General features: G+C 43.3%; 1 protein-coding gene across 1 annotated transcript; it reads right to left on the bottom strand.

Annotated features, from left to right (window-relative positions):
• Nucleotides 1-349: 349 nt before the first annotated feature.
• On the bottom strand, nt 350-25177 carry Cgrrf1 (cell growth regulator with ring finger domain 1). Its single transcript, XM_041634259.1, has 6 exons — nt 24954-25177; nt 12245-12384; nt 6681-6858; nt 6407-6554; nt 1497-1604; nt 350-1308 (listed from the first exon to the last, which is right to left on the bottom strand). The coding sequence occupies exons 1-6, from the start codon at nt 25055-25057 to the stop codon at nt 988-990; spliced, it is 999 nt and encodes a 332-aa protein (XP_041490193.1). The 5' UTR covers nt 25058-25177; the 3' UTR covers nt 350-987.
• Between the last annotated feature and the right edge of the window lie 1951 nt (nt 25178-27128).

The following is a 27128-nucleotide window of genomic DNA, read 5'->3' as shown; positions in this document are numbered from 1 at the left end:
GCTTACTAAGTGTGACCCACTTTCCCAGGAAGCTCCAATTTCCCTTTCTGTTACCTTGGAAAGAATGTCAAGGGTGGGGGTGGGGTGGGCATGTCCATCCAGTTCAATGCTTACAAGGTATAATGAGGAATATGGGATACTGGGTTTATTTGGGATAGAAAATGGTAGGAAAAGAAAAGTTATTTGTTGTTCCGTTTTTGTTTTTCTTTCTAGCTCTGTCCCTCTAGAAGACAACGTCTGGGGAGATTTGTCGCAAAGGAAGATATGTGAGCAAGGCAGTGAGGGCCCCACTGCCCTTCCTGAGCAGAGCACAGGCTGCTAATCTAATCACATCTGACAACAGAGCCCATAATTGAATGACCCATGAGATTTTATTATCCAGGTGTTATGTGTCTGTCCCCTGAAGATGAGAGCCAACTAATCCATGACGCACAGGAACAATCAGAACTGTGCCTTGTTTATGACTTCAGAACCTATGTGGAAAAGTTAAGACATGAATTTATGTAACTCTAATAAGGAAAATTTGAAACCAAATGAATATTTATAAAACTTATTTCAGAGACGTGGAAGGTAAAAAGTCCCTTCCAAATACTTTGCAAATTGGGAGACATGTAACTACTTTAAGCAGAATTCAGTCTTCTATTTCACTCCAGATTACATTAAAGGAAAAGCAGTCATCCACCCTGAACCTGTGTCTCCTGGAAGTCAGTGGATGGATTTCCAGAGTGATTTTCCTCATCCACGTTACACGAAATCTTCTAGCTGGAAAAGCCAGATATTCACATTCTTCTCAAGAGCTGGGTCGAGTTTTAGGTATCAACGAACACAGAACTCCAGGGCTCGCCATGCTGGGCAGGAAGAACTTCACATCACCACAGGGTACAGTATGAAGTGAAAACAGCACTCCCTCTGGCCGTCATGGCTGCAGCTTCTGTTATGATGACCCTAAGGACACAAGGCTCTGCACACGCTCCGGCTAGGAAGTGTTCAGGAGGCTTCCAGCACGTCCTTGTCTGGCTCCTTCTGACTGCACAGCGCGAAGGATTCCTGCACAAACTGCCGGCACATGGGACACTGCTTGAAGTAGCACACACAGCTGTCGCACAGGCAGGCATGCCGGCAGGGCAGCAGCACCCAGTTCACGCCCCCGTTCTGGCACACCACACAGTCCTTGCTGCTCTCCTCCACGGGCTCCACGTCACTCCCAGCCAGTCCTGCCTTCTCCAACAAGCTCTGCTCGGCGCTTCTGTCTGCTGGAGAGGGCCTGCTGGAGGGACTGGGGCTGCTGTTGGCAGACATGAAAAGTTGCTGAAAAGCAAAGAAGCAGTGTAAAGGCAACTGTGAACAACAGGCGCTCCATGAAGCCGGGGTCATAAAGCTAGCAAACCCAACAGCAAGCCTAGTTAACTCTACAGCTAATGAGAAACCATAGTTCTCTTTAAAGACAGCCATTCCTCCAGCTCTAAAATCAACAAACACTACCTCGTAGGACTTACCTTAAGATCATAAAATTGACCTTGAGCCAGGAGTAAATATTGATACAATATTCTGCAGGGAAGTTTGTAAGTCTTATCAGGAATATGAATTACTGACACCATGGAAATCTAAAATAAAATTTGGACATAAGTCAGTACTTAAAACTATTTCACAGAAAAGTGAAAAAAAATAAATGCTTCTCAAATAAGAGATATATTAGAATGTTTACACTAATTTATATAAATCACAGCACTCTAAGGAACGGTTACTGACAGATTTTGACACATATTAATTATACTGAAATTTACAGATTCATTGTGGTCCCAATAAAATCAGCGTAGAAGCTACGTACACTGATTCTAAAATACTGGCATAGAAGAAGGAACATATAAGAAGAGGTAGGAAGGTACTCAATAGTCCTAAGCAGCCTAACTTCATTAAATATTAAATCATATTGAACTGATTCATAAGTAGATGAATGGAAGAGACAGAAGAAACAGCCCAGAAAAAAAATAATAAAATAAAAAACAAAACAAAACACCTATGTGCAAAAATACAAAGAAGGTGTCATCTTGAACTACAAGGCACAGGGAAGTTTTGTTTATTTTCTTTAAATAAATAGTTTAGGGACAACTGGATAACAATTTGGAAAAATGTGTAACTGATGACTGTCTCATATGACACACGTGACATCACGTAACTGATGACTGTCTCATATGACACACGTGACATCACGTAACTGATGACTGTCTCATATGACACACGTGACATCACGTAGCTGATGACTGTCTCATATGACACACACGTGACATCACGTAACTGATGACTGTTCCATATGACACACAGGTGACATCACGTAACTGAGGACTGTCTCATATGACACACACGTGACATCACGTAACTGATGACTGTTCCATATGACACACGTGACACCACGTAACTGATGACTGTCTCATATGACACACGTGACATCACGTAATTGATGACTATCTCATATGACACACACGTGACATCACGTAACTGATGACTGTCTCATATGACACACGTGACATCACGTAACTGATGACTGTATCATATGACACACACGTGACATCACGTAACTGATGACTGTCTCATATGGCACACAGGTGACATCACGTAACTGATGACTGTCTCATATGACACACAGGTGACATCACGTAACTGATGACTGTCTCATATGACACACAGGTGACATCACGTAACTGATGACTGTCTCATATGACACACACGTGACACCACGTAACTGATGACTGTTCCATATGACACACGTGACATCACGTAACTGATGACTGTTCCATATGACACACGTGACACCACGTAACTGATGACTGTCTCATATGACACACGTGACATCACGTAATTGATGACTGTCTCATATGACACACACGTGACATCACGTAACTGATGACTGTCTCATATGGCACACGTGACATCACGTAACTGATGACTGTCTCATATGACACACGTGACATCACGTAACTGATGACTGTTCCATATGACACACGTGACATCACATAACTGATGACTGTCTCATATGACACACACGTGACATCACGTAACTGATGACTGTCTCATATGACACACGTGACATCACGTAACTGATGACTGTCTCATATGACACACGTGACATCACGTAACTGATGACTGTTCCATATGACACACGTGACATCACGTAACTGATGACTGTCTCATATGGCACACAGGTGACATCACGTAACTGATGACTGTCCCATATGACACACACGTGACATCACGTAACTGATGACGGCCTCATATGGCACACACGTGACACCACGTAATTGATGACTGTCTCATATGACACACACGTGACATCACGTAACTGATGACTGTCTCATATGACACACGTGACATCACGTAACTGATGACTGTCTCATATGACACACGTGACATCACGTAACTGATGACTGTTCCATATGACACACGTGACATCATGTAACTGATGACTGTTCCATATGACACACGTGACACCACGTAACTGATGACTGTCTCATGACACACGTGACATCACGTAATTGATGACTGTCCCATATGACACACACGTGACATCACGTAACTGATGACGGCCTCATATGGCACACGTGACATCACGTAACTGATGACTGTCTCATATGGCACACGTGACATCACGTAACTGATGACTGTCTCATATGGCACACACGTAACATCACGTAACTGATGACTGTCTCATATGGCACACACGTAACATCACATAACTGATGACTGTCTCATATGGCACACGTGACATCACGTAACTGATGACGGCCTCATATGGCACATTTGTGATACCAGGCTGGGGAAGAGCACGCAGGTGGATCCTGGGAGTCTGCTGGCTAGTCTAGCCCATCAGCGAGCTCTGTTCAGCCAAACACCCAGCCTCAAAAGCATAAGGTGCAGAGCAACTGAGGAAAACACCTGATGCTGACCTCTGACCTCCACAAGACACACCCACATGCACACACTCATGAACACACTTATATAAGTGGAAAGTGACTGAAGAGGACGCTCAGCGCTGATCTCTGGACACACACACACAAAGGTAAATGGTTTCTGGGATTGGATTCGCGTCACCTGGCTTACAGACAAGCATTTTATCAGATGAACAACCTGGAATGACTTTTCTTCAACTGTATTTATCTGAGGTATACAACAGCATGTGCTGCTGTGGAATGTGTAGTAAATGGTCGTTACAGTCAAGCAAACTAACACACCCATTACTTTACAGCGATTCTCCCTCTCTGTGGCAAGAACACCCATGCTCTTCCAAAATATTCTGAATATCACCAACTGTAGCGTTCATATTAGGTATCACACCTGAAGCTTTATAGCAGCCACCTACACTTCTCCATTCCTCCCCCTTTGGCTCTATTAATTAAGAAAAAAAAAAAGAAAGAAAAAGGTTTCGGTTTGATTTTAAAAAATAAAATTTGAAGCCAGTCATGGTAGTGCACGCCTTTAGCCCCAGCACCCAGGAGTCAGAGGCAGGTGGATTGTTTGAGGTCAGCCTGGTCTGCATAGTTTCAAGACAGCTATAGCTACACAGTGAGACCCTGCCTCAAAACAAACAAACAGGCAATAAATAAATAATATGAAATTTGAGATACTTATATGCAAATTACAAGTTATATTTTCCCATAAGGGTCTGTACCTTTCAAAATTCAACACACACTTATTTCATAAAGATACTCTGTTGTTTTGTTTTTGTTTCTTGAGACACGGTTTTACTGTGTAGCCCTGGCCATCCTGGAATTCACTATATAGACCAGGATGGACTTGAACTCACAGAGATCCTATCTCTGCCTCCCAAGCTCTGGGAGCAAAGGTATGCGCCACCAGTGCCCAGCAATACTCTGCCTTTTACAAAAGGGTAAAAGTAGGGACCCGGCTCAATGGTAGAGCACTTGCCTATCACAGATGAGGCCTCGAGTCTGATCTGGGGGGAGTAGGGCTGGCATTTTCTCTGCTATGCTTGAGTCTAATAGAGACCTTTGTGCTAACACCCTAGGCTGTTGCTGAAAGGAAACCACAGGCTCATGTTAGTGAATATATTTTGCACATTATACACAAAAGTATCATTAAAATGTCACTGCATCTTTACTAATGAGCAAATACAAGCACTGGGTTTATCTGTGTAGCCCTGGCTGCTCTAGAACTTGTTCTGTAAACGGGGCTGGGCTCCAACTCACAGCTGTCTATCTCTGCCTCCCAAGTGCTGGAACTAAAGGCATTCACCGTCATACCTGCTTTTGCCAAGAGTTCATCAAAAGTTTGTAGATATATGAGTTAAGTTTCTCTGATTAGAAATGCTTGGAAGTAAAAGTGGTCCAGATTTTAGATTTTTCAGATTTGGATATATTTGCATATACACAATAAGCTATCCTAGAGGAGATGAGCCCCAAGTCTAACCAGGAAATTAATTTGTGCTTTAAGAACATCTTAGAAACATGGCCTGAAGATAATTTTCAAAAGCACGTTTGGTACACACACACTTAACTGTGGCTGGTAAGTGAGGGCGGGTTAGAATTTCCTACATGTAGCATATCTCAGTGCTCAAAAGATCTCCAGTTTTCAGAGCGGGATGCTCAACCTGTGTACGTTTCCATCTCAAACAGAGGGTGGAGACTCGGGGCCTGTCTGATCACTTAGATGTTTTTATGCTCCAAACAGGGAACGAACTACCAGTCTAAAGAATCAGTACGTAGAGCCAGAGAGATGGCTCAGCGGTTAAGAGCACTGACTGCTCTTCCAGAGGTCCTGAGTTCAATTCCCAGCAACCACATGGTGGCTCACAACCATCTGTAATGAGGTCTGGTGCCCTCTTATTGTGTGCAGACATACATGCAGACAGAACACTATATACATAATAAATATTTTTTAAAAATCAGTACATAGTGAGAAAACAAGACTCTCAAATGACTGAACACAGAGATCCCAAGTGGAAAGCACAGGCTTAACAAGGAATCCAACGGACACAGGCAACAAAACTATGGCCCGAGAAGAACAGACCTGGTCATAAAGTCAGGCACTTCAGGTCATAGTGATCCTGATCAACTCAGACATGTATCCCAAAGGACATTTTCTCTAAAGCAAATATTACCTAACAGAGAGGACGATATTAACTGAGTTCAACAACAATCTACCTTTTATTTTATAAATAAGCCCATGTAGTTGTCATCTACAGGGAGTGGGGAGATAGGGGATCATCACAGTCTGAAGGTGTGTTATAGGTACAAAAATTAAACAGGGACAAATCCATATTTTAATTTTTCAAGACATGTATGTCCAAGACCAAATATGTTTTCAGAAATGATCTTTTTCCTATCTCAGAAATAATTAAGAATCACCCCAAATCTTGTAAAGGTAAAGTGTTCCGGATACTTTAGTTACTTACAATATCATAAATTTCCCGGTCCTCCTCATCAGCAAGGGTCAACAGAGCTACCAATGGATAACGAGATCTGGGCACTGGACCAAAGTCATCAATTTCAGTATCGCTCGGTAATTGGCAATATAGTTCTTCTTTGCTGTGTTTTTTAATACTTTTGAATATGTAAAGGCAAATTGCCAAAAGAAGAAACATATCTTAAAGAGTCAATAACTTGGTAACATTTTACTGTATCCAGTCTCACTTTTCTGTGCAGTGGGTGCCCCTGGGAAAAGGATACAAATACTGCTCTCGGTGGAGGTAGTCACTGTACAGTGCCTCTTCCAATGCTTGTGGGGTGCTTATCCGGAAGCAGTAAACATGCTTCTGAAGAGCTTCGTAGAGTTTTTGGACACTGCACCCCCAGAAGCACGTGAGACGGCTATCTTCAAGGCAATCTGCTGTCAAGGTCATGCCAGCTGCAGAAAACAATCCAGAAAGAGATAGGTGTCACTAATATAATAATAACAAGGGTAAGAAACACAGGCTTTGTTCTGGATGGTGGCCAAGCTGATGGCAGTTTTAAATGTTGTTGAAGGATATGTATCTACAAATATAAAAATGTCAATAGCTATGCAGAACTTGAGCAATACAGCAAAACTTCATTATTATAATTTATCTTTAGAATGACTGGCCCAGTTTTCCTTTTGGAAACTATAACCGCCTCTTTCCAACAATATATGCAATCATTGTGTGATCAGCACAAGGGTCAGACAGGAGAACAGAAACATCTGAAATGGGTATACAGAAACCATGGGGTCGGATGGCGATCACTGAAGAAAAACACTAAGAAGAAGCTGAGCTTTATTATTAATATACACAATGGCAGTGTTAATGTCCGTCACACAGTTAATGTTCCACGGAATACAACACAGCCTGAGGAATGCCTAGGGATGCCAACCATGGAAAGTCTAATAGCAATACTCTCGTTTTCTCCTTGCTTTCAAAGACAGGAGGTGATAGTGTCAGTGGACTTGTAAGAGGATAACTAAGTGGCATACGATTTACATGTTGTTTCATGTATGGATTTTATGCTTACACAGTACTTTAAGTGCTATCAATATGATTTTTTCCCTCTCCCTATTAGTGGCAGTTGAAGCATACCAAGTTCAAGTGGCAAGACTTCTGGGGTCTCCTGCTGTCTGGAGGGGAAGCTACCACAGCCCGTGCTCAGAGGCGGGATGTGTTTGACTAGAACCTACATGCAGTCTGGGTCACTGTTCCTGGTGCAGCAGCTTAGCTTCCGAACCTGGCCTGGGTCCACCAGCAACTCTGCAGGGCTCAGGACACCTTTATTGAAGATTTTTCTGCTGCTTGTAACAGGAAGTGTGACTGATTTGTTACCTATTTTAAACATGTGATAAGGAGAAGATGCTGTGAGAAGACACAAATTCAAGTACATGCTCCACAAGGTGACCAAGATGGTCCCCTGCTCCTCCCTGCTTTGCTGGTACGTGTGACAGAGTGTGACAGCAGTGACCCAAGACCACGATCAGTTCAAATTTTAATTAGCAGGAACTCTGCAAGCCAACTGGAAAGAAATTCTAGTTCAAATATATTTATTTTATTTCACCAGGTATTAATTCACTGACAGTCGAAAAGTAATCACACTTTAATATGTCACTAGAACTAGCACTAGAAGGAAATGAAAAGGAGCCGCAGCATCCGCAGATTCTCCTCCACACTCTCACAACCTTGGCCATTACAGAGGACACCACCTGACGAGAGGTCAGACACTTCTCTGCCTAACTGTTCTCCCCTTTCCCCACTTCTCCTGCAGGGGGTTCCCCCTTTCACACAAGCTTGTTCCTCCAAATTGCAACGCATACACAAAACTGTTTTCCATTACTATCACTAACAAAGCTGGGCAGCTGTGAATCAGAAAGGTCAAAGCCAAGTGGGTACGACTTCTTTCAACTGTCTTCATCCAGCACAGCTTCGCTAGGCTAACAGCATAAAGCGCCGGAGACATCCCTGGCTCTGAGCCATTTAATAAGAGCAGCACAGGCAGGAAAACCGTCCTGCTCCTGTGACGCCATGCATGACGATGATGAGACAGGAGAGGAAAGTGTCCTGGAGAGGAAAGTTCAGGATGCAAGAAACCACTCTCCAAATGCTAATGTTTGTTTTCCCTAAGTCTTTTGTTTTATGTTAGCTCTTATTGGATCTGTTAAAACAAAGTGGGCTGGAATAGGGGGGTTACTTCCAAAGTCTTCCTGAAGCAAATTCATCCAATTCAACTAATAGATACTGGATATCTAAATTATAGTTTCATTAAAGCCTTCATCTGGGGACACGAATTAAACAAAAATCCAAACGCAACACTGTTATACAATAACAAAATCCCAGCAGCCTGTTCTAGCAAACTGATTGGCAAGCCTCTCATTTGTTGCCAAGTTACACCACATCCAGAGGTTTGTTCTCTCTCCTATGCAATCTGTCAGGTACTTGGGATGGAGTGGTGAGAAAAAAAATCTGGGCATGAAAGAAAATAACCTTAAAACCACTTTGTAGACATCTTAAGGATATCTACCTTTCCATGGGCCTTGTTCTTATAACTTCCACCAAAATCCTTTTCTCCCCATAGAACACAAAGAAGGAATGATTTTTTTTTCAAGTGAGTTCTGTTAGGACCTCCACTCTCAGTGAACACATTTGTTTTTCCATCAGTGGAGAGCGTCGGGCCATGGCAGGCTGAGTGCTCCCCTGACTGGCTGTCTTCTCACTTGCTCAGGCACTGGCAGCCGGCCCTCCTTGAGACTGCTTCTGCCTGAGTGGTGGGGATGACTTCCTGAGTTCTAGCTCCAGAGGAGCGTGTGCTTCATCACAGTGCCACCAGCTCTTCTCCCTCTCAGTGGACTTGCAGACTGGAGCACTGCACGGCAGGAAGACACGGTTGATTGTTTTATTAAAGGCAGTCCTTACCTAAGAACCAGATGAGACTTTGTAGTGCGTTAAAATCTAAAGCTGCTGAGGGGTGGGGGTGGGATTAAACCATCACTGTATAGTTTAATCAGGAATATATGACCTACTGTCTTACTTTTTTTTTTTTTTTTGGTTTTTCAAGACAGGGTTTCTTTGTAGCTTTGGTGCCTGTCCTGTGACTAGCTCTTGTAGACCAGGTTGGCCTCGGACTCACAGGGATCCAGCTGCTTCTGCCTCCCAAATGCTGGGATTAAAGGTGTGCACCACTACCACCCAGCTTGTCTTGTTTTAAAAAAGGTAGTTCCTTTCTTTTTTTGGTTTTTCAAGACAGAGTCTCTTTGTGTAGCCCTGGTTGTCCTGGAACTGACTCTGTAGTCCAGGTCGGCCTTCAATTCACAGAGATTCACCTGCCTCTGCCTCCCAAGTGCTGTGATTAAAGATGTGCACCACCACCTCCCAGAGAGGTATTCTTTATGTCATTTCTTAAAATTTATTTTTCTAAAATAAAAAAAAGTCAGAATAAACACTTACATACTCTTGGGGGAAAAGGATCTTCATTTCCTTCAATTTATAGGGTGGTATTATTTATAGTTAGGGAGAAAGAATAAGGAGTTACATACTTTTTAAGAACTGTAAGTCAAGATTTACTTGCTGAGGCCCACTTGGGCTATATTATGAATTCCAGACCAACCTTTAAGGTCCTGTGAACCAAACAAACAAAGGAGACGACTCAGATGGTGGCCGATGGCTCATGCTGACTAAGGAACCGGTTTCCTGTCAGGGGACAAGCTTTGGGAGTGACAGGCATGAGACTGACTAAGAATGGTCCACAAGGCACTCTGTGAAGAAGGAAGCTCAGCTCTGGAGGAGAGTGTGTTCTCCAGCCCAGGACTTCCGCTGCAGGGCCACAAGTGGGACCCAGAGGAGGCAACCAGTGACCTTGGCTACAGCCACTTCAGTAGAGCCACTTAGGGGAAGAAAACTAAGTTGTTCAGAGAGTAAAAGGGGAGAGAGAGCACATTTCCCAATCGTGTGTGCCCTGTGCGTGCATGGGTGTGTGTGGTATGCAAGCATGTGTGCACCTGTGCCTACACACGGCCTTTCAAGGTGAATGCTGAAAATCTTCCTCAGGAACCTCGACCTTCTTTGCTGAGGCAGGATCTCTCAAATCCACAATTCACGTCTAGTCTTGCTGGCCAGCTTGTTCTGGAACCCCATCTCTACCTTCTGGAGCCGGAGTTACAGATGGGCCACCACACCCTCCTGACATTTTGTGGGGGCCTGGGGATCTGAATTCTGGTCCTCACACTTTTATCTCTCTGGCCCAAATTTGAAGTTTTTATGTTTGTTTGTTTGTGGTTTTCACAGTTTTGAGGGAAAGAAAATGAGTTAGTGGCAAGAATAAGCTGAAAAGCTACAAAGATTAGAGTTCCTGTTAAGATTTGAAAGGTGTCGGGAGCAGGCACCTTTGCCCAGATTCTGGGGCTGCTTCCTCTCCATCTCCACTGAACATCACAAAAGCATCTCAAAGCCCACAGGCTCAAACCCAAATTCAATACTTTTCTTCCCAACCCACCATTCCTCCGGTTTTATCCCTGTAACAGGAGCTGTCTCTGGAACCCATGTCAAGTCTTCTAGACTCTTCTCTCTTACCTAGTGTCTTAGCTTCTTTCCCTGTTGGAGTGCCCTGCTAAGAGCAACTTTAGGGACAAAGGCTGGCTACAGTACAAGGGTGCAGCCCATCATGGGAGGAAGTCAAGGCAGCAGGGAGTTGGAGCAGCTGGTCACATGACCCCCACGTCAGAAACGAGCAGCAAAAGTGTAGCCTGCTTACTTCTCTTTGTCTGTACAATTGTTCACGATCTCACGATTAGGGCCAAGGATCAAGGCCAAGCATGACTTGCAGTCTTCTCAATTACCACAGTCAAGATAACCCCACAGGCATGCCCAGAGGCCCATCCCCAAGTCATTTTGGATTCTGTCCAGTTGACAGTTAGCACAGACCTTCACACCCGCCCTACCCTGTCTTGGAGCCACAAACGGCCTCTTGGTTCTCTCCTGCGCTATATTCCTCACTTACTTGGGTGCTCTGTTCTCATTCCACCTAGAAGGTTCCTCAACCCCCAGCAATCGCCTGCTTAGAAGGGGGACAGGAGCGTCCACACACTCTTTTCTACAAGACTTCCTAAACATCTCTACTGCAGCAAATGCAACGCTTCTGCCTTTTTTTTTTTCAACTCAATGGCTCCTAAGTAGACCTAACGAACACAGAAACAAACCTGCCAACTGTAATTATCACATCAAAAATAACATATTATAGCCAGGCATGGTATCACTCACCTTTAATCTCAGCACTTAGGAGGCAGAGACAGGTGGATTGCTGAGTTCAAGGCCAGCCTGGCACCCTGGTCTAGAGAGTGAGTAACAGAACAGTAAGGGGCCAGGTCTACACAGAGAAACCCTGTCTCGAAAAAACAAAAACTAAACAAACAAATCCCATATTATATGAAAATAATGTATACTAAAATATCATAATATCAGATTAAAAAATCAGTTGTTCTTAAAAAGGCGAGCAACCTCAAACTTAATGTTCAGACACATTTTATCATTTTTCATTTCACTGAAGACCACAAATGTGGCGCCATGTTTTAACAGACTTGTTTACTACCCTGAAATGCTGCATTCTCCTCCTTATGCACACATGTCTCTATTAGTGGATAAACACTCCCAGGAGAAAATTTATGAACTTTAATCTTTACGGTGCAGCATGCAGTTCAGTGAATGGTGAAGTTGAATGAAGAGAAAGCAATAGAGAAAGAAAACAGAAGGGTTAACGACAGGGGACTAGAGATCAGGGAAATCTTTGGAAAAGCCACCAACCTGCTAGGGAAGCTGAGGACGGGTTACTGATCTCTAAGCCAAAAGGGTTCTTGACTTGTCTCATTTGTTTCTTGAAAGTTCTTGTGCTGAACTGGGTCTCTTCTGAATTCCTCAGAATTACCGGAACATCCCAACCAAACCTACAGAAAGGAAAACATAAAACACAGCTTCAACAAATCTGAAATTCTGGCCACATAGTTTTCCACGCTGAGACTTTCTTTGTCATTGATGTTCTCTTTTGGTACGTTAGTTAGTTTGTTTTGATTTGCATTTTGGGCTTTTTCTTGTTGTTGTTTAAATTTTATTTTATTGGGGGGAGGTTTCAAGGGCAGAGGGTGGCTATGAAGGGTCATGGGGAGATGGATGGGACAGGGATAAGCAATGTGAAATCCACAAAGAATAAATTTAAAAAGTCTTTTTTTAAAAAAGTACATTAGGCTTCATTACATATTCCTTCTAAAAACAAGCACCAGGAAAAGAGGCTCAGCCGCTTATTTTTGTTGTCTTACAGAACCAACCTAGACTTGAAGGAGGTCAGAGGTCTCTCAGAACTGCAGTGTATCATTTGGCCAAATAAATCAGCATGCTCCCGAAAATAAGCAGCTCTTCCTTTGAATTGTGGATAACAGCGTGAGAGCTCAATGATTATAGGTGAGTTATACTTAAAATAAATAACATGGCCGTTATTGAACCAAATACTCAAAAGATATAAAAAACAAATGTTTACTCAATATACAGACTATGTTATGATTTATGAGGCCCAGGAACTATCAAAATATCAAATAGTCATTTAGAATTTCTAAAATAACAAAGCAAAATGTCAAATACAGACTTTCATTCACATAATGTCTTTTAAAGGTCAAAGGCACTATGCAAGAGCAGGAACTGTGACAATCCACACACAACAAGCTTCCAAACAAAGAAACCAAATGAAATATCTAGTAAAATTACAAACCAGGCAACTTTACTCAGCCTAAACAGAGTGCCCTAAAATAAATCCACAGTTGGTGCTTGGTTAGAACCTCCAGCTCTTTTCTGCACAATCTGAGAAGCCCCATTCCCCCCACTCTCCAAATCCTACCCTCTCAGAGAATCTCCAACAAAGGAAAGGTACCAAAAGCCCAGCACCACTTTCAAAACCGTTGCGGCAGCTCCTCTCCTGAAGGTGCCTAAAGCAGTCAGCTTTTGTCCACACTTGGGCACAACCCCAGCTTGTAGCCGACAGGTCATCACCCCCACCTACAGGGTGTATAACCTTCACGCTTTAGTTCAGGGTGCATGACTTCTCGGGCTTTGATCTCTGGGACTGGAGACCTCACCCAGGAGTTGCTTTGCAAATAAATCTGTTCTTTTACTTTTTCAATTCAACTTGATCTGGCTTACTGCATTGGCAGAGAAATCTATTACCTGACTACAGAAAACCTATTAGTTGGACCACTGGACTTCACCCAGAGTGCCCTAACATGTTTCAGCAGCTGAATCAGTGGACTTCAGCTATGTTCACACTCTGATTACATCCTTCTCTCCAAATAGATAGCACTGACAGGGAAGAAAAAAGAAACAGAAAAGAGTCTGCGAAAACAACTGACAAACTGTCATAATCCAGGGAGAGTGTATTCATAGTCAGCACTGAAAAGAGGTAGTGCATTGCTAGAACCATGTGGATAACTTTCAAAAATATAAAGTCTGGAGAGATGGCTCAGCAGTTGAGAGCACTGGCTGCTTTTTCTGAGGGCCTGCGGTTCAACTCCCAGCATCCCCATGGCAGCTCATAACTGTCGGTAAAGGCTCCAACACTCTTTTCTGACCTCTGTGGGCATCAGGCACACAAACGGCACACATACATATATGCATGCAAAGCACCCACACACAAAATTCTCAAAAATATATATCAAAAAAAGAGATGCTGTAAGATTAACTAATATGAAACCCTAAAAGAGGCTAAGATAACCTATGAAATAAGAAGAACAAGGTTGTTTCTGAGTGTATACAGCAGGGGTACCTGGGCAAGTGCCCGAAGAACCTATCAGTGTGTGGTGCTCAATTTGGGATTGTCTAGATGTATTTGGTAACACCAGGCAATCAGCATCTTCAGATCTGCACATTCCACTGAAGGTAAACATCACTTCACTAGCACTTGGGAGACAGAGGCAGGCAGATCAGAATCAGAATTCAAGGCCAGCCTGGTCTACAGGGTTCTAGGACAGGCCATTGGCGGGGGGGGGGGGGGGGGGGGGGGGCACTATCTTGATAAAACAAAAAACAAACAAACAAAAATCTCAGAGGGGTTAGGTCACTGGGGAGTGGGGAGACAGCTCAGTGGGTAAAGAGCTGAGCAGGTGTGAGGGCCTGAGCTAGAATCCACGCAAAGCTGACATGGGAGTGTGTGTCTGTGCAGTGCTCCAACAGTAAGATGACGAGGAGACAGGAGAAGCCTGCGGTGCAACTAGACTGGAGGAGGCAGTGGAACAAAGAGATCCTGTCTCAAACAGGACAGAAGGGGAGGACTCCCTAGAGGAGGCTGCCTTTTACTTTCAGGTGCACACCGTGGAACATGCACGCATCTACACACACACAGGGAGGCACTGAACATACAAATTAAAGACTACTAGAAACAAAACACTGAACCGCTGTAGAATAATCTTTTTTTATACTATGAATATGCATTACTCTCATTTGCTAATAAAAAGCTGATTGGCAGATAGCCAGTCAGAATGACACTGACCTTGAGAATCAGACTAAGAGAATTCTGGGAAGAGGAAGGGTGGAGTTAGATAGTTGCAGCAACTGCAGAGAAGCAAAATGATGATGCTAAACAGAGAAAAGGCACCAAGGCACGTGGCAAACCATAGACAAAATTATGGGTTAATTTCAGTGTAAGAGTTAGCTAGTAACAAGCATGAAGCCTGAGCTGGGCATTTATAATTCACATCCAGCATCTGAGCCCGTTATTTGGGCCCAGACAGTTGGGACAGGAAACACCAATTACATTGAACTTTAGCTGGTGATAGTCATATCCTAGAACTTTGGGGTGAAGAAAACAATTTATTTTGAGGTACATCCTGGAATAAGATGAACACATGATTGGAGAGTAGGAAGGGATGAATAGGCATATATGTAGTGTAATAAATGTTAATGGCAGAACTAATTATGTATGTTCTCTATGTTATTTTTCCCTGGATCCTGAATGTTTGAAAATTCATATAATAAAAAGTTGAAGAAAAGGAGACCTAGCTGGGTTTAAAGGCAACTACTTTTAGGGAAAATGCACTGGACAAGGCTATTGGCATGGACTGATGGGATCTATGCCTGGAGCAGGTGGTGGAAACTAAGTCTACAAAGGCCAGTATAGGCCATGCATGCAATACAAGGGTTAGGACAAGGCTCACACCGAGAGCGGGTTGGGTCAGAGTCAATCTGCAATCTCTTGTCCTAGGCTGGATGTCTAAGCATCTAGCAATAGATAATTATAAAATAGTAAAGGTAAGAAGAGAAAAAAAAAACCTTTCACTAATATTTAGATGGTAAATTAAAATTTTAGAATAAACTATCAATCTCGTGACAAAGGGAAGCCAATAAAATTAACAAGCAGAATAGACAGTTACTTAAGATGATGGACCTGGTTTTACTGAAGTTAGATGAGGCTTCTATGGTCAAGCAAAGAAGAGGAAAAGTAAGCCTCTAGTAGATCAAACTGTTTCTAAGGAAATTAACTGACCCAGCACAAAGCGTAAGAATATGTGCAAGATAATAGGATAATAGCCCAACAATCCCTGAGGAAAATTTAGGCTTTCCAATGTTTATCGTGCTTTAAAAAGTTAATTGGCCTGTAAAGAAGCAGAAAATATTAACCATAAAGAGGAGATAAATGAATCTATAGGAAAAGTATAAAAATGCTAAAAATGTTAGAATCTTTCTTTTTATACAAGGTGATCTACCAGGCTGGCCTCGAACTCACAGAGATCCATTTGCCTCTGCCTCCTGAGTGCTGGGATTAAAGGCGCACACTGCCACCACCTGGCTTCAAGCTGATAATTTTTATCTTTTAACTGGAAACATTTCCATAATTGTCAGGACTGTATTCTATGTGCTCAAGAATGCTAAGGAGATTGAAAACTGTACAGACATAGAAAATAGTTCAAAACACTCAAATCTGTTTTAACAGATGACAAAGGCAATGTTTGAGATAAAGAATATGCTGGTCAGGCTTTACAACAGATCAGACACTGAAGAATGGAGAGGAAGCCATGTGAAGACACTACAATAAAAGTGCCCCATACTGGGGCTACGAGGGTTCCTTGGGGTACACTGCCTACCAAGAATGAGGCTGTAGGCTCAATTCCCAGGAAAACACAGACAGACAGAGAGACTTTTTAGGCAGACAGAGTCTCTGTCTCTCAAAATGAAACAGAAAGAGAAAAGAAAATTGAACAAAAATGAAACATCCAAGGGACAAGTGTAACCAAAATCTTTAAAATGTTAAGTGAAACTTAAAGACAGACTAAAATCCTCAAAGGAAACTCAAAGTTGTTGCTAACATGCCAACATGGTCATTTAACGCATGCAAATGAAGAGTAACAGGTTGGGGAAGGTGATGTGGGAGTCCCTTCCCCTCCATATGCTGTGATTACCATTAATGAATAAAGAAACTGCTTTGGCCTGTTGATAGGGCAGAACTTAGGTAGGCAGGGAGGACAGAACTGAATGCTGGGAGAAAGAAGGGAGGAGTCATATAGATGCCATGGAGCCGCTGGAGACAGAAATGCTGAAACTTTAACCAGTAAGCCACTGTCATGTGGTGAAACACAGACTATTAGAAATGAGTTAAATTAAGATGTAAGAGTTAGCCAATAAGAAGTTAGAGCTAATGAGTCAAGCAGTGTTTTAATTAATAGTTTCTCTGTGATTTCAGGTCAGAGCTAGCCGGGCATCCAGGAACGAACAAGCAGCGGCTCCTTGTAACAGGAAGGAACAAATCCAGACAAATCAAATAAAAACAAATTGTAAGGGGCTGGAGAGATGGCTCAGTGGTTAAGAACACTGGCTGCTCTTCCAGAGGTCCTGAGTTCATTTTCCAGCAACCACATGGTGGCTCACCGTCATCTATAATGAGATCTGGTGCCCTCTTCTGGCCTGCAGGCACACATGGAAGGAATGTTGTATACTAAACAAACCTTTAAAAAAAATTCTAAAATAATGGACCTAACTCCAACCACCCTAATTATCACATCAAGTGCAAATGATTCAAATTCCCTAACTAATAGATTGGGATGTTCAGACTGGAGAGAAAAATGTAATGCTAGGTAAATGAGACATATAAGAAACTCACTTAAAATAGATCTTAAGTAGAGGATGGAAAAAGATATTCTTGCTAATACCAATCAGAAGAAAGCCTGAAGTCCTGGGATGTGGCTCAGAGGTAGTATGCCTAAATGCTTAAGATGCTAAATTTAATCCTGAAGAAAAAAATGAAAAAAGGCGGAGAGAGAGGGCTGGGAGAGGAAGAAAATGAGCAAGCTAGCTGTAAGGGCTATGTTAATAACAGACAGCAGAAACCAGGGCAGAGATTATAAGAGGAAAAAGTAGCACTGTTTCATAATGAGAGTGGAGTTAATTTATCAGACACAATAATTCTAAATGTTTATGCATCCACAGATAGTACTTCAAAATACAAAGAGAGAGACAGAGACAGAGAGAACTCTAAAAATAGAGAAAAACACACAGAGATTTCAATACTCTGAACCAATGCAATAATTGGTAGCACCAACCAAGAGACAGAAAATCAGTAAGGAGACCAAGGACTTGACTAGCACTATCAACCTGTTTGACCTGTTGACAGTTACATAGTATCTCACCAACAGGCAGGGAGGACCACCCTCTACTGTACTAGTAAAGACAGACCAACTCTGGCCTATAGGTTATAAACATCTAAGATTCTGAACTGGCTAAAAATTAAAACATAGGTATCAACTCTGTGTGATGCTGATACTGCTGTACTTAAGAGGAAAACCTAGATGCCAAAAAAAGAGAAACCTTGAGCTGTCTCAAACTTACTGAACCAAGTTTCAATCAGTCCAACAAGTATGTGGGGCTCCAGGAACCCTGGAGCAAATATCCAAACAGATGTATCTGGCCTTGGAACATCCTATCCTTCTCTAACCACCCTAACAATGTCTCCTATGGAGTGCAGTTTCTATAAACCAGGGGCTCTCAACCTTCCTAATGCTACAGTGACCCCTTAATACAGTTCCTCATGTTGTAGTGACCCACAAACATAAAAGTATTTTCATTGCTACTTCATAACTGTCATTTTGCTACTGTTACAAAACATAATAGAAATATCTGTGTTTTTCAGAGGTCTTAAGTGACCCCTGTGAAAAGGTCACTGGACTGCCAAATGGGTGGAGACATACAGGTTAACAACCATTGCTATAGACACAGATTTACAAGTAGAATGGGCTATTTCTCAGAAGGTCAGGTTTTTGTCCTACTGGATGGGGATCTTGGATTGGGACAAATGATAGGACTCTTTTGTTTAGAAAGCAGCTGTCCCAATGGTCCTGCCACAGGATCTTCACGCCAGGAAACACTGACTTTCCCACTCATGGTAAGCAGGCTGCATCCATAAGTAAAAGAAGCTCAGAGCTCTCAGCTTTAAACTGGACCTGGTGGCTCATTCCTGTAATACCAGCACTCTAGAGGGAAGCTAAGGCAGGAGGACCTGTCCAAGTTCAAGGTAAGCCTGGTCTACCTAGTGAGTTCTAGGCCAACCTGGGCTATAGAACATGTAACACTGAAAAAACCATGTGAGGGTTGGAGAGATGGCTCAGAGGTTAAGAGCACTGGCTGCTCTTCTAGAGGTCCTGAGTTCAATTCCCTGCAAGCACATGGTGACTCACAACCATCCGTAATGAGATCTGGTGCCCTCTTCTGGTATGCAGGCACATGGAGGCAGAACACTGTATTTAAAAAAAAAAAAAAAAAAAAAGGCCAGATTTCAGCAAGGTTGACTACAGGACACAGAACAAAGGGTTTAGAGCCCTCAGAAACTCTGTGACTCTCTAAGAGAGTGTGTGAGTTTCAAGTTTGCTTACTTCCTATAAGTCCTCCAACAAGCCCAGGGCGTCCCATCATAGCACCAGTGTACAGTCACAGTCCGCAGATCTCCAATGCCAGACAGACAAGTACTATAAAGACTTGATCCCCAAAGCACCTAATCCAGAAACCACTTCATCACAATCAACCAAAGGCATCTCTATTTAAGTTCATCCCAAAGCCATTACATGCCATGGATTACTGAGATCTCATTTCTCATTAGCAAGGAACTGAAGACTATCCCAATAACAATTAGGTGTCCAGGTTATAATCAACGCAACTCTCAAGCTCTATCTTTGATGAGATTTTGTCCAAGAATCCTCTTCTGAGTAATACTTTATCAGTCACAGTCTATTCAGGAGACTAGAAGCACATGATCTATTTGAACAGAAAGCAATGAATGTACTGAAAACTACTAAGCAGCACTGGAGATGTAACCCAGTGGAAGGGGGCTTGCCTAGCAGTAGGCGACCCTGTCACCAGCTATTATCTGATGGAGGAAGGTCATTGGCTAATAAAGGAACTGCCTTGGCCCATTTTATTGGTTAGAGGATAGGTGGGAGGAGTAGACAGAACAGGATGCTGGGAGGAAGAGAAAGTGAGGTCAGACTCGAAAGCACTCCTCTCGGGAGCAGACGCCTGAGAGAGACGCCATGCCCCGCTCCCGGGATGAAGCTCCGACCCAGGATGGACATAGGCTAGAATCTTCCCGGTAAGCGCACCTTGGGGTGCTACACACAGATGATTAAAAATGGACTAAATTAATATGTGAGAATTAGCCTAGAAGAGAATGGGCCAAGCAGTGTTTAAAAGAATACAGTGTCCGTGTAATTATTTTGGGGCATAAGCTAGCCGAGCAGGCGGCTGGGGTGCTGGGGACACAGCCCCGCCGCCCTTACTACTACAATTATCCCTGAGACAAAGTCACCAAAGAAAGAAAAATTTGGAGTTGGGACCCCATGGTGCTGCAACTCCAACACAAAGAAATAGGGTTGACATAGGAAAGTGGAACACTATAAATTGGGCCCAGAGCCACTGCCAGAATGGAGCACTGCTGTGACAGAAGATACACAAGGACCAGTCAGAAACTGCTGTGGGAGCACATTCTGCTCCTTCGGCCAATAGCCTTTAAGGTACCAGCCCACTTGGGCGTGGTCTCTTCTACCGTAACAGCAGAGGAAAGCACGTGCTGCTCTCTGTAAGTTTTCCCCTTAAATAAATAACCCTTTTATTAGCCATAGTTCTGAACTGGAGTGGGATTGTTTTGTGACTTATGTCATCACAGAAACAATGTGCCCCTTAGTGCTATCTAGACTTTCGGTCTGTATCCTTTCTTGGAGAAGCATTATCAGCAAACAGCTAGCAAAGGAAACAGTGGTTTAGAGTTCTGTCCCAGTTCACAAGCAGAGTGTACGGAGAGCTGTAAGGCTGACAGCCAACCCTTACTAAACTGTGCTGCAGAGGAGGCAGGGAATCACTGCCAAGTGAATTTTTTTTATGATTATTTGTATAAAGCACTTGAGGACACCTGTGTAAACGGAGACTAATCTGTTTCCCAGCCACCCAGACCTGAATATTCACACAGAAACTATATTAATTACAACACTGTTTGGCCAGTGGCTTAAGCATATTCCTAGCTGGCTCTTGCATCTTAAATTAACCAATTTCTATTAATCTGTGTATCACCACGAAGTTGTGGCTTACAGTAAGATTCTGGTGTCTTTCTCCTTCAGTAGCTACATGACATCTGCCTGACTCCGCCTTCTTTCCTCTTCTATCTCTGCTTGGATTTCCCACCTAGCTCTTTTCTGCCCTTCTGCCAATTGCCTCAAAGTGAAAATCTGATCAATTGAGCTCCTGTTAACTCTGAATCTGCACTGGGCCTCTGCTAGGATTTCCTCTTACATGTCTGTTACATCAACTTCAGAAAGGTATTCGATAGCATCTGGATGAAAAGACTTTGGAAAACAATGAGGTTCTACAGGTACCCAGAGAAAAATTGTAAGAATACTAGAAAATGCCTATAAAGACACCTTTGCATCAGTCAAAGTCTGTGGAGAACTGTGATCAACTAGAGACAACAGTAGGAGTGTCAGGGGTGCGTCCTCTCACCACTACTCTATAATACATTCCTGGAATTAATAATAGCAACAACCCTGGAGGATGAGGAGATAGATGTGCAGATAGGTGGTGCGCAAATCAATAACTTGTGTTTCACTGACAATACAGCACTACTTGCTGAAAGTCCAAATGAACTGCAGGCCATGGTAAACAGAGTGGTGGAAGTCAGTAAAAACTTGGTATGAAAGTAAACATGGAGAAGACTGAGATACAACACATGGGAAGGGCACACAAGGATGTTAACATTGTAAGAAAGAATCAGAATCTCAAGCAAACAGTCAGCTTTGTCTATCTGGGAGGAAACCTCAGTTCAAAGGAGAGAACTAGTTCAGCTCAGACACCAAGAGGTGAAATAGGGATAGAGACGACTGCATTCCAGGCACTAGGAAAGGTTTGGTCAGCAAGAGACATAACGACAACAATTACAAGTATGTGAGACACTTGTCTTGAGCTGCCTTCTTTACAACTCTGAAACCTGGACAGTGAAACACTCCCCTGAACAGTGGCTGAATGTGTTTGAGATGGCATGTCTCAGGAGACTTCTAGGTGTCACACGAAGAGATAGGCTGCACAGTGATGACATTAAGAAACATCTCCATCTACAGAAGGAAGTAAACTACACGCAAAGGTGCTTGAGATACTTCAGCCATGTTATGAGAATGAATGACGCGGATTTCCGAAGATAGCACTGTTTGGAGGAGTGCACGGGATAAGGTGAAGAGGAACGGCCAAAAAACACTGGATAGACAGCATAAAGGAAGACTGGAACCTTGGGTATGACAATAACACAAGCATCTAGGACTGCCCAGGATAGGAACAGCTGGAGAACCACCATAAACGGATGCTCATGAATGCTTAAGCATTGCTCGGGCATAAATGATGATGAAATGATATATTCCATCCTGCCTTAGGCCAAAGAAGCTTCATTAATAATCGATGGTAATAAAACATATCCACAGCATACAGAGGGGAATCCCACATCTCACCTGACTGATGCTTTGGGGCTCACAAAAGCCATCGGAGACTAAAAGACATATAGTTCCTATAGTGTGATTCTTTTTTCTACTGTTATCGGGATCTAGAAATCAGAGGCTCCTGTTCTTTGGGCATGCTCACCAGCACAGGTGTGCTGCAGGACCTCCTTCCACTCCTTCAGCCAATAGCCGCTGAGCTACCAGCCCATTGGGGCATGGTCTCTTTCTCTTTAAAAAGCAGTGGCAGCCCTCCGCTGGCTCTCTTGCTCCAGCAACTAGACTCCTTTCCTGGCTGTTGTGTAGGACAGTGTTCTGTAAGTTTTTTTCCCCCTCAAATAAACAACCCTTTAAATCCAAACTGGTGTGGGATTGTTTCGCGCATTACAGGTGGACACAGCACGGTGGAGAGAAGCAACAGGCAAGAACCCCAGCTGTAAGGGGTAAAGATCATGACTTCGAGAAACAGACAACCAGTAACGATCCAACTGCAGCCATTACCAAAGTGAGATGACAAGGATGAAAAGTGTAGCACTTGACAGTTTATCTCTGTTGCCTTGGCTGGGATTTGAGAAGGATGTTCCTAAGGTTAAAATGGTGTCCAAGCTATCATCATTTCTAGTCGATAAATCTGGCTTTGGGTTAGTTTGTAAAGAGCACATAAAAAGCTTATCTATACAGATGAAGCCAAGCCAAGTGCGAAGAATGGTTGCTTAGGTTCACCCTAACTGGTTAGGTCCAAATCAGGTTACAAGTTCTTGCATCCTAAGCAGGGCTCAGCCCAGACTTCAAAAAACAATAAGTCAATAGACACTTGCAACATTCCTGAAACTTACACTGACAAGAGGTAGTGAAATAGTCAAATAGTCATTGTACATTCAAATCAAGCCTTAGACCTGGCAGAGCCAGGTTGTCTGACTCCAGTGTCTGCCTTTTAACCAACACACACACACACACACACACACACACACACAGAGAGAGAGAGAGAGAGAGAGAGAGAGAGAGAGAGAGAGAGGAAGAAAGAGAGAGAGAGAGCGCACTCCTGGCTTCCCTTTACCTTAGGATGCCAGCATTATGTACAATATGAATTCCACCCTTTTCCCCAAAGATAGATATCTAAGAGATAGAACTTAGTGGCCTATTTATCAACACATAATGTAATTATCAACTAGATACCAATTTTCCCTATACATTATATTAGTATTATAGTTCTTTAAAAACTGTGTATTATGATTACCTTTTTCACTTGGGAAACATCTTCCTAATTCCAATTACAAGCTTCCTTGAAGTAAATGACAGCAATTAAAACCTGAAAGGTTGCAGGCAGTGGTGGCCCACGCCTTTAATCCCAGCACTTGGGAGAAAACCCTATCTCAAAAAACAACAACAAAGAACCTGGAAGGCTAATAATAAATAACACTTTAGGATCCAGGCATAGTGGCACACTCCTATAATCCCAGCACTTGGGAGGACTGTATGCATATGCTATCGTGAAACCACCTATCTTAAAGAGAATAAACAATTTGTGTAAGACCCAGCTTCATCTTACCCGGCTCACATCGCGAAGTTTTATGCTGTACCATGGGGGGAGGTGTCAGCTGGAAATACTACGTTTTCCTTCTTTTCCAAAGGTGGTATCTATTTTCAGAAGCTGACAGGGACCTGTGTCTGTCTTTAAAGTGATGATGAATATGTAATCAAGTGGTATTTTTGAGCTTGATTTACAAAGCCCGCTTCAGTTCCAATCCTTCTGCTTTCTGCTCATGCGGAATGCATGAAAATACATTCGAGTTTGTTTGTTTGTTTTTCCCTCAAAATCCTTGTTCTCCAACTGTAGCTCATGTCTCTTCGGTAAGGTCCTCTTCCGGCCATAACTCTTGTTCACTTAGAAACAGTGTTCAACACATTTGGATCCACCGTCTTTTCAAGGGCTATGAAGGCTACAGTCTAGAACAACCCCTGGCTAGTTCCATCGTTTCCACTAGCTGTATTGATAAGGCTGGCCTAAACAGGATACAGACACATCTCCTTTAGAGAAACACCGGAGACTCTCCGGGGTTATGTAACTCTCCGAGGAGCAAAATGCCTTCAACCCACAGAATAACTTACTCCTAAAATCTCGCTACCCTCAAAATTTGTGCTCTCAACTAAAGATCACTTCAAAAAAGTGGACTGCTTTCAATTCATTTCAAGTCATTCAATTACCGAATGGTAGCTAGAGAATTCGGGTAAAAGTTCCTCCGAACGATATTGAAACCAAGCAGTACAGGTGAGAAACACAGTCAAGTTCATTCGTAACCCATCTGGGCCCTGTGGGACGGGTGACCAGTCTCACTGGGCACGGAGGAGGCCCCGGCCCGGGACAAAGCCTTCGGGACCCGCACTCTGACCCCGCACAGGATCAAGCTCTCCCGGAGAGGTCCATCTCACCGGGGCAGCAGCCCGGCCTGAACCACCCGAGCACGGACCCCACACCCGGCCGGCGGTCCCTTCGCCCCTCGCTCCCAGCCCTGGACACTCACCATCCTAGGACCAAGCCGGTGGTGACGATGAAGCAGGTGAAAACCACCGCGATGTAGAAGAGCGGCGAGTATTCATAGAGCGTTACCAGGAACACTGCGGCCATCAGGGTCTCCTAGGCTCAGACCGGCCCAGCCCGGCCGGCCGGGACCAGAGCCGGTATGGCGCCCCGGAGCGGACAAACTTTGTAGGTCCTCTCTCGCCCAGGCTTCTGGGCAGCTGGAAGCCGCGGCCACCGGAACCAGGATGCCAATCACAATGTTGATAGCAGGCACGCCACGCCCCTCCGGCTCCCGTCCCGACTATTGGCTGCGTAGAGGGGAGGAAGCAACCTCGCCCCGCCCATTCCAGGTCCCGGGGTTGGTGGCCTGAGAGAACTCCTCCAACCTGACCCAGTTCGCAAATTCCAATTCGCAATTTGGGGACAAAACTTTAGCTGTTGCAGATTCTCAGGTGCGCCAGGAAACCCTACAGACCCTAGGCTAATTTGGGAGGAGGAGCCGGGCCGGCTTCTGAGGGGGGAGTGGAGGTTCTACGAAGTGAAATAAACTTAACTCCTGGTTTGATCTCTATTTACAAATAGTCACGAAAAATCAGGAAAATGGTCTCTACAGCCAGCGATTTATTGGAACCTGGTCAACCTTTTCTAAGTAAGTTTAATCAAAGATAATTCGGCAATACGTATTCAAGATTCTCTTAGAAATAAAGCAGTTGTTCTCCCACGGCCTCTTTTTCTCCTCACATTAGAATTAGCCGGACCTTTGAGGACTTTTAGCAACTTATTTTTCTTTGTTTATTAGGAGGTTTTTTTCTTTTTTTTTCTTTTTTTATTAAGATTTTTTTTTTTAAGCTGGGCAGTGGTGGCGCATGCCTTTAATCCCAGCACTTGGGAAGCAGAGGCAGGTGGATCTCTGAGTTCTAGGACAGCCTGGTCTACAAGAGCTAGTTCCAGGACAGGCTCCAAAGCCACAGAGAAACCCTGCCTAGGAAAAAAAAATTTTTTTTCAATGCAGTCTTCTCACTTTACATAGCTATCCCCGTTCCCACTCTCTCCCCTCCTCCCACTCCACCCCAACTACTCTTCTGGAAGGGTAAGGCTTCTCATGGGGTGTCTACAAAGTCTGACACTTCACTTCCAGGAAAGATCAATGGAATACTACTCAGCAGTAAAAAACAATGACATCTTGAAATTTACATACAAATGGATGGAACTAGAAAAAAACTATCCTGAGTGAGGTAACCCAGAATCAGAGGGACAAATGTGGTATGTACTCATTCATAAGTGGATGTTAGCTGAAGGAGAATAAGTACAGAAAGTAGTTTAACGTCCACTCCCTTTCCTCACCCCTGCCGGTGTGCCAAAGCAACATCCCATAGGGCTCTCATAAAACCGCTTGTGTCTATTTTACTAGAGCCCTAAAGCCTTACTCACACCTGGAAATTGGAGAAACACCTCCCACCATAAACCCCAGTCTGTTAGGGAGGAAGAATGGGAGAATGGGCATTAGGAGCATAACTAAAGGTCCCTGCCATCGCCCTAAGTCAACAGGAAATTCCTGCTTCAAAAAGATGAGTTGGCTTTGTCTAATGGCCTTGAGCAAATAACCATTGTATTTTCTGGAGTACTGCTATTTGAGAAGCTTGTTTTCTATATAATTTTTCATTAGTAGATATTAACTTGTAAAGGTTATGTTATATAAATCTGTGCTCATTGTTAGAAATGTTTTCATTACTATACCAAGCACTACAGTGAACATCCATAAAGCTAAATTATTCCTTTAGGGTATATCACTAAGGTAGCACTTTCTTATATATATTTATTTATTACGTATACAATGTTCTGTCTGTGTGTATGCCTGCAGGCCAGAAGAGGGCACCAGACCCCATTGCAGATGGTTGTGAGCCACCATATGGTTACTGGGAATTGAACTCAGGACCTTTGGAAGAGCAGGCAATGCTCTTAACCTCTGAGCCATCTCTCCAGCCCCTAAGGTAGCACTTTTAAAATGTGTTTTAGAGACTAGAGAGTAGAAATGCTGTATCAGGTATACAGTCACACCATTTCAACTGCAACTTTAACAAAATTCTTGGCCAATCAGAAGGCAACTTTATTACAATGAAACAAAAATGAATATTTATCGTGAAACGAAAATGTAGAAAATTGCAGGCAAAGTCAA

This window comes from Microtus oregoni, unplaced genomic scaffold (assembly GCF_018167655.1).
Source record: "Microtus oregoni isolate MIOR12 unplaced genomic scaffold, Mior012 000045F_ref0000178, whole genome shotgun sequence".
Classification (NCBI taxonomy): domain Eukaryota; kingdom Metazoa; phylum Chordata; class Mammalia; order Rodentia; family Cricetidae; genus Microtus; species Microtus oregoni.
This window is presented reverse-complemented; position numbering and strand designations above follow the sequence as displayed.

What these genes read in the sequence shown, in the direction of transcription:
- Cgrrf1 (XM_041634259.1), bottom strand. Translation starts at nt 25,057, where the DNA reads ATGGCCGCAGTGTTCCTGGTAACGCTCTATGAATACTCGCCGCTCTTC. An exon ending in ACCGGGAAATTTATGATATT is followed by an intron (nt 1,605 to 6,406) that starts GTAAGTAACTAA and finishes ATTTTATTTTAG; the next exon opens with ATTTCCATGGTGTCAGTAAT. An exon ending in GTCAATTTTATGATCTTAAG is followed by an intron (nt 1,309 to 1,496) that starts GTAAGTCCTACG and finishes TTTGCTTTTCAG; the next exon opens with CAACTTTTCATGTCTGCCAA.